Source organism: Gopherus flavomarginatus, chromosome 4 (genome assembly GCF_025201925.1).
Source record: "Gopherus flavomarginatus isolate rGopFla2 chromosome 4, rGopFla2.mat.asm, whole genome shotgun sequence".
In the NCBI taxonomy this organism is placed as follows: Eukaryota; Metazoa; Chordata; order Testudines; family Testudinidae; genus Gopherus; species Gopherus flavomarginatus.
In genome coordinates this window covers 112,787,549-112,795,816 of record NC_066620.1, presented here as the reverse complement: position 1 = coordinate 112,795,816, position 8,268 = coordinate 112,787,549, and the positions used below count along the sequence as shown (strand labels likewise).

General features: G+C 39.8%; 1 protein-coding gene across 1 annotated transcript in view; it reads left to right on the top strand.

Annotated features, from left to right (window-relative positions):
* Positions 1-1,344: 1,344 nt before the first annotated feature.
* Positions 1,345-8,268, top strand: part of PDE7B (phosphodiesterase 7B) — a 708,282-nt gene continuing 701,358 nt past the window's right edge. Inside the window, exon 1 of the mRNA XM_050949720.1 lies at positions 1,345-1,618. Coding sequence (XP_050805677.1) covers positions 1,598-1,618 — 21 coding nt within the window. The 5' untranslated portion in view covers positions 1,345-1,597. The remainder of the gene's footprint in view (positions 1,619-8,268) is intronic.

The following is an 8,268-nucleotide window of genomic DNA, read 5'->3' as shown; positions in this document are numbered from 1 at the left end:
TTAGAGGTTGAACTATCTTCTCATTTCTTTAGGGCAGGGACTGCATGTCTTCCTTTGATTGTGTGTATGGCTTAATGCAGTGGGACTCCTGATTTAGACTAGGGACCTCTGAGTGCTGCTGTAATATTAATAGCAATTTTGAAGACCATCAGTGGGATGCTGTGAAGAAGCTTGTGCTACTGATACCCCTGCTATGGCTGTTCTGTGGATCATTGGTTGATTTCTTTCTCCAGGGCTATCAGTCCAACATCTTTCACAAGCACTAGATTCACTTTAGAACTCAATGTAAAAACAAGCGTGCTTGGGGTGTGTCTGAGGGGGTGGCAGGTTGGGGGGTTATTATGGCATAGCCATACACAGAAAAGCAAGTTTTCCTATTTGAAAAAATAAGCAAAAATAAAAAGATGAAAACGACTAAATTTTTGTTGTTAATAGGGTCTGTTTGTAATGTTGTGTTGCCCCTGTTAATTGATCTTGATGACTGTTATCTGCCCTTGCCTTCTGCCTGAGTTGCACAATTCCCATTTTGATCTATTATCTGGTCACAGAGGCTGCAGTAATAGGGAGCAGGGCTTCAGCGCAGCCCTCTGCTTTATAGCACTGGCCTTTGATATGAAATAAAATAAGATGCCATGTAATTAATGTTCTGAAGCAGTGTTGTAATGTGGCTTAATATGGCTGTGAATAGATGTGTTGGTGTGCAGCCACCCTCATATGAGAGAGCTGGCTGGGTTCTAATTTACTGGTAGAGCAGACGGTTGCCTAGAGCAGCAATACTTTATGATTATGATTCTGCTCTCTCTCTCTCTCTCTCCAGTTTTACACTGGTCTAATGCCATTGATTTTACTGAAGCCACTCCTGATTTAAATCAGTGTGAGGGCAGAATTGGGCCCAGTGCTCCATCTGATACCCTGGTAGGGACCATCTTCCACTATGAAATGTCTTAAGTTCATTTAAGGGCACATAAATAGATACATACGTACATTGCTCTTTCCCTGTTTTGCTTGGATATTTTGGCTCTTTCTAGTACATTTAACTGCAAATAATTTCCAAGTGAGATCCAGAACTGATAAAGTGTGACTCTGGTGACTTTTGAGTGGGGGAGCCTGCCTAAATCACTGCCACATTCTTCCCATAGTAGTCCTTTAAAATTAATAGCACATGCAGAGGAAAAACTAAACCCTTTGACGTCACTCTTGAAATGAGGAAACATAAACAGAAAAGGCTCCACTCCAGTGAGCTGACAGTGCTGAAGCCGATTGGTCTGCTTTTCCTTGCTTGTGGCAGTTGACAGCACCTCCCAGCCGTGCACGGCCTTCTGCTTGCTAACACAGTCAGTCAGACTGCAGCAAGCTCAGCTCTATCCCAGCACTTGCCTGGGAGAAAAGTGCACTCTCTAGTAGAGAGTCGCTGATCCTTTTGGCTTCTTGGGTTTGTTTGGGTTTTTTCCCCCACCTTTAGTTGCTGTCGTTACTTAATTATATCCCTAATCCTGGATGCAGTTGCTGGATTCTGCAGTACAAGTCTTCATGAACAAGCTGCACCGCTTAGAGATTTCACGGCATTCAAAGGTCACAGAACTGCCACTATGGTTAAATGTCTTGTTTAATGGTTGAGGTATGTACAGCAAATCTAAAAGAGGCAGCATGATCTTTTTTTCCTTTTTTTTTTTAAGGAGGAACTAAAATTGCAAAGTGGGGGAGGGAGATAATACTTTTATTTAGAGAAAATGATTTTTTTCATTAGTGATTGTTACTACAGCAACCGGCTTTTGAATTTCCTCCCTTTTTCTTCAAACCAGCGGGGCATTTTAACTTGTGTTAATTTAACCCTTTGAGGGCAAAAGAAAATGAAAGAGAGGTTCTGTCATTGTGGCACTTTATGACCCCACTGAGGAAAGTGAGATTGCTTTTCCTGTATGCTGTCCTCAGTCCTACATTTCAATGGCATGAGCAAGACCTTGCAGTTGGTTCACTTTAGTTGGATGAGGGGGCTGAAAAGGAGAACTCAGTCCGTCCCTTGAGGGTGTTTTTGAGTTGGCTTGAGAAGAGAGGAGAGCAGAGAGAGAGGGGGGATTGGGGGCAAATAAATGGAGCAGTGAAGTATATATTCTTTGGGAGAACATGTTCCACTTCATTGTATTACTACATGCTTAGGATGCTTTACTTGCTCTGGGTTTAAAAGTCACAAGTGGAAACGAAGCTCCTGCTTTAACTTATATGCAGAAATGGGGGCAGAGGAAATTGCTTGTGTTCTGTCATCGCCACTTTTCAGATTGCTGTTGCCAGCTAGCTAGAGAAGTGGAAATTTAATTAGATACTGAACTAATGCAACCTGATGGCTATTTAATGACTTATAGGTTCAATTAATCTTTGGGCAGCCTGTGGTCAAACATGAATGACTATTGCAGCATTACAGTGAACGGTATGTGCTGCAGGAAATGAGAGCAACAGCTAACATAAAACTAACATTGTTTTCAGGAGTGTGATTCTAGCATGCAAGAGGAGGAGCCACTTAACCAAGGAGCTCTTGTGTGTTTAAAAAAAAAAAAATATCCTGTCCAAACAGCCAATCTCTGTTGCCAATTAAATTAAAATGCAGAGTAAATGTATATTCTTTTGTCAGGTCATTGGTCGTAATCTTCAGGTTTTCTCAAGTTATGAAGTGGAAGATCATATAAGCCCCTTTGACAATGTTACTGTGTATACAAAAGCTTTTTCTTAATTTCACAAAAAGTACATCTTTTACAGTCAGGTCATATAACCAGAAACATCAGCTGAGGACTAGTAGCTCATATAGTGCACTTCAAAGGACTAAGAAAAAAATTTACTGTGCTAGTCTCAAATGCACCAGCTTAAAGACTGCAAAAATATTAGCTCTGAAATGCAGAGGATGTGATATGTGCTGTGAATGGACAATTGCTATTCTGCAGTGCCTAGTGGGAAAACAAGGACTTTGTGTATTGCAAATGCATAACTGCAGCTCCTCCATTTCCTTTGCTGTATCTTCACTGATGGCTGCAGGAACAAAGAAGGCTGTCATTAATAAACTCTTCAATGCCACATCTCTTTTGAGATGCTGAAGCATCCTTTTTTCCATATCGACCAGCCACCAAAAGTCAAGTGTTACTAGATGAACTGTTACTCTTCCACCACCCCAAAGACTTTTACATGAAAATGTCAGCTAGTTTCAGAAAGCCAAAGCACTGTTTCTCCAGGCTAATATTGGGGGAGAGGGAGGCTAGCAAAATGTAAAATGTGTAGTATAGAATTAAACTGATAGAGAGAGAGAGAGAGAGTGTGAGTGGAAGGGGAGAGTCTGAGAATTCTATAAAAAATAGAAAAGTCTCATCTTCCTAAACTACATGAAGAACGCTGGGTCTCCAGGAAGTCATATGCAATGCATCAGTTTGTAATAATTTTATAAATATGGTAAATTACTTGCTGCTTTTTATAAGACTTTTCTTAATTGTAGTCTATGAAGAAGTGTTAACAACCACAGCATTTTGTGGCACTGTACACGCAGTAGGGCTAATGACAAAGCAGGTAAAGTGCATTTCACACAGATGACAGTCTGTCACTGAACCTTGTCAATCAAGGCCTAGTTTGGTTAAAGTGCTTCCTCTGAGCATTCTGAATATAGCAGCAAAAACAAGATGAAGACTCAAAGCTAAACTTTTGCATGACCTATAAAGCTGACTGCCACGTGCAGGCATGTTGCCCCAGTGAACAAGTCCCAAGAAGGGAGTGAGGTCTAAAAAGTTTTAAGTCACAGGAAAGGCAATTAATTATTATGAGGGTGATTGAATAGGTTGGGCCAAATTAGCACTGCTGTGACTACAGTGATTTCAGTAGAGTTGGGGCTGAGTACACCAGGACTGAATTTGATCCAGTGTGTCAAAGATCAGTGCTACAATGTGAAATTTTGAATCCAGTAAACCTGGCATATAAAATATACTGCATGATGGCAGCTGCTTCCTCCGCTAACACCCCCCAAACTTAGATGCCTTTACCTTGTGAAGCACAACCCTTGATTTGCCCTTACCATAGCTTTGGCTAGGTTATTGAAGCAGACTGACTTTCCAGTATCTTCATCTCCTTTATGAAATATAAAGGAGACATTTAGCAGTGTGTGTGGTTCCCTTTCCCCACCCCTAGGTTCATCTACTAATGTTTAAAAAATACTGTAAGAATAAACAATCTGAAAATTGATCTTTCCTGATATTTGAGTACAGTTATACTGTCATTTTGACTCTAACTTGGAAAACTCTCCCTGGACTCATAATTTCCTGTACAGCTAGAATTGTAGAACAGATGTACCAGATATTAACCACATCTTTACTGTCAATGGGTCAAAACCTGAGACCTGCTTATAAGACGAATAAGGTTGCCTTGTAAGCAGGCTATGCACCTGGCCAGTAGATCCTGAGCATGGTTGTGCTCAGGGAAAAATGAGGGCTTGATGATGAGCCACTTGGGGTTGATAGGCAGGGACCTCATGTAAATGAGGCCTCTGAGTAACTCACAGTGTATCCTAGTTCCTCTTTCTTCCCTTCTTGTTTCCATGGAAGTTTCTGCAGCCCTCCATATGATTGCCATCTGAGATGAGGGAGTTGGAGTCCTTAATGTGTTTTAGATCAAAATGAGTTATTTTATGTGGGCATGATAAGATCTTTCTTTCCACTTTCCAATCCCTGGGAGGCGGGGGGAGGGGGGAGGGAATCACGGTCCCCCACACCCCAAGGCCAAGAGGAGTCTACCATAGTAGACTATGGTCAGGCCAACCAGCTTCAGCCAACTCTCTGCTAGAGAACAGAATAGTAACCAAGCTGAGCCTAATTCTACCTGTCACACCAGGAGACATACCAGAAAGCTTTAGGTTCATAAAGGGCAGTGATATGAAACAAGGCTCATCCGTCTAGTGCTAAAGCTTTTGTTTTCCCTTTTTAATTCAGAGGTGACAAAGAATTTGATATGAAATATTTTAACCTCTCAAAGGAGTGGCAGTTCTCCTCCAAGCATGCAAAAAGTGGATTCCGAAATACTATGTGTGTAGTTTTACTCTGCAAACTGTGCTTATAGGCTATCACTGCATTCTCCAGATTGGTGTCATAGGATCATAGAACCGTGTGATTCTGAAGGGACCATAAGCATCATTTATTTTAATGCCCTGCCAAGATGCAGGATTCCTTGTGTCTAAATGCTATCCAGTCTCCTTTTGAAAACATCCAGTGAAGAAGCTTTCATGACCTCCCTAAGCAGTTTGTACTCCTATGAGGGGATAAATGTTAAGCGTTATGCCCAGGGAATTAGATGAATTTAGTTCAGGGGTTGAATTTGGTCCACTCTGTTGAAAATATGTCTGTTAGCATAATAAGACTTAGCTCAAATAACATGACTTTATTTGATAATTAATAGTGTAGAATCATCATGAGGACAAGCAACATGTTACAGATTTATCAACCCTAAGTGAGCTTAAAGCTTCAGCATTTTGTAAAATTGCTTCTTAGCTTTGGTAATTTTATTCAGCTGTTTCAAAGAAAACTAAATTGGTAATTTAGATACTGAGCAGGGACATGGTGCTTTTTATCCATAAATATTTCAAAGTGTTTCATTAAGTTGAGTAAGCATTTTACCCCCCCATTTTATACATGGTGGAACTGAGAAATTGAGGCTCAAATTTTCGAAAGTGGCCTCAAACTTTTAGTGCCTGGTTGTTTGTATGTTTTTTTTCTGTGTCTAACTTGAGATATTTTGGATCTAAGGGTGGACAGCCAAAAACTGAGGCACCAAAAACTAGAGGCCATTTTTATTAGTTTGGCACTGACTATTTTGCACCTTGTTCCACAGTGCATCAGTGGGAGATTAAAAAATAACTCAGGTCTCCTGACACAGTGCCCTAATTTATTATATGGTATTTGTGAACTTTTGATTCTATCTGAATCATAAACGAGACCAGTTTCCTTTGAACTGTTTTGTTCAGATGTCCTTTTTTTATGTCATGCTGTAAATTGTTTGGAACGTTGTTCAGTTTTATTTTGTCTTACGCTTTGTATTCCAGTAGCACCCAAAAGCCCAAATCAAAAACATATTAAACTCCCCAAACCTATATTTTGTCCATCTCTTTCATGAAGTTGGGATTCAGCAGGTGGATTGCTGGGATTCAGAGTTCAGGGCTCACAAGTGAGCAGCTGTTCTGTATCTTGAATGACTTATAGCTCATATACTGACACTGTGAAGTAAACACACAGAGCCAAATACAGACCTAGTATAAGGGAGGGAATTCCACTGTAGTCAGGCTCACGTTGCAAAATGGTAGCTTGAAAAACCAGTGACAGTCCTCAAAACCCAGTGACCAAAAGTTCTGGTGATGCTATTTCATGTGCTATATAACATGAGAGATGCTGTCCTTAGGCACTGGGGTTGAGAAATCCCCTTTGAACAGAATATTTTTTCTCAGGATATGAATAATCTCTTCATGTCATGTTTTATTACACAGTCTTGAACTGATTATAATAAACTCGTCAAAGGAGTCCGCACTCTGAGTCAGGTCTTATTCCATCCTTTCTCCCAGTGGGAGTTTTGCCTGAGTAAGGATTGATGAGGATGCAGGGCTTAGCTTGTTTATTTACAAAACAGGAGTGCATTTAGCACTACTGCAATATGGCATTCTGAGCAGATAGGCTTGCAGGTGGGTGACATCCACTCAGATTAGACAACCGAGTTGCCTGGGCAGATAAAGTGGATGGTCTCTCCTAATTAAGGGGGTACTGCGGGCTCTGTTGCTTGCATAGAGGTAAGTAAATTCACATTTCATGTACAGAAGAGTCGTCTATTTCTCATCTGGCAAAAACTAGCAGATTATTTTCCCTTTGTTCTTTGAGTAGGTTGTTACGTTAGGAATAGGAAACCAATATTTAAAAGGAGAGAGCTAAGGTGCTATTGTCTATTTATTAGTAGATTTATATTAGTCACAAAAATATTCCTGGACACATAATATCCAAAATAACTATTGATTAATTACTGTTAACTCATGCAATTAACTCAAAAAATTAATCATGATTAATCACGATTAAACAATAGAATACCAATTGAAATTTATTAAGTATCGGGGTAGCCGTGTTAGTCTGGATCTGTAAAAAGCAACAGAGTCCTGTGGCATCTTATAGACTAACAGATGTATTGGAGCATAAGCTTGACGAAGTGGGTATTCACCCATGAAAGCTTATGCTCCAATACATCTGTTAGTCTATAAGGTGTCACAGGACCCTTTACTGAAATGTATTAAATATTTTTGGATTTTTTTCTACATTTTCATATATATTATTCTGTGTTGTAATTGAAATAAAAGTGTATATTATTTTTATTACAAATATTTGCACTGTAAAAATAATAAAAGAAATAGTATTTTTCAGTTTGCCTCATACAAGTACTGTAGTGCAAGCTTTGTCATGAAAGTGTAATTTACCAATATAAATTTCTTTTTTGTTACATAACTGCACTCAAAACAAAATAGTGTAAAATTTCGGAGCCTACAAGTCCATTCAGTCCTACTTCTTGTTCAGCCAATCGCTAAGACAAATAAGTTTGTTTATATTTATGGGAGATAATGCTGCCCACTTCTTTTTTACAATGTCACCAGAAAATGAGAACAGGCGTTCACATGGGACTTTTGTAGCCAGCATTGCAAGGTATTTACATACCAGATCTGCTAAACATTCGTATGCCCCTTCATGCTTTGGCCACCATTCCAGAGGACATGCTTCCATGCTGATGACACTCATTAAAAAAATAACATGTTAATTAAATTTGTGACTGAACTCCTTGGGGGAGAATTGTATGCCACCTGCTCTGTTTTACCTGCATTCTGCCATATATTTCATCTTATAGCAGTCTCAGATGATGACTCAGCACATCATTCATTTTAAAAACACTTTCACTGCAGATCTGACAAAACTCAAAGAAGGTGTCAATGTGAGATTTCTAAAGATAGCTACAGCACTTGCCCCAAGGTTTAAGAATTTGAAGTGCCTTCCAAAATCTGAGAGGGACAGGGTGTGGAACATGCTTTCAGAAGTCTTAAAAGAACAGTACTCAGATGCAGAAACTACATAACCTGAACCACCAAAAAAGAAAATCAACCATCTGCTGGTGGCATCTGACTCAGCTTATGAAAATGAATATGCATTGGTCCACACTGCTTTGGATCGTTATTGAGCAGAACCTGTTATCACGGACGCATGTCCTCTGGAATGGTGGATGAAGCAT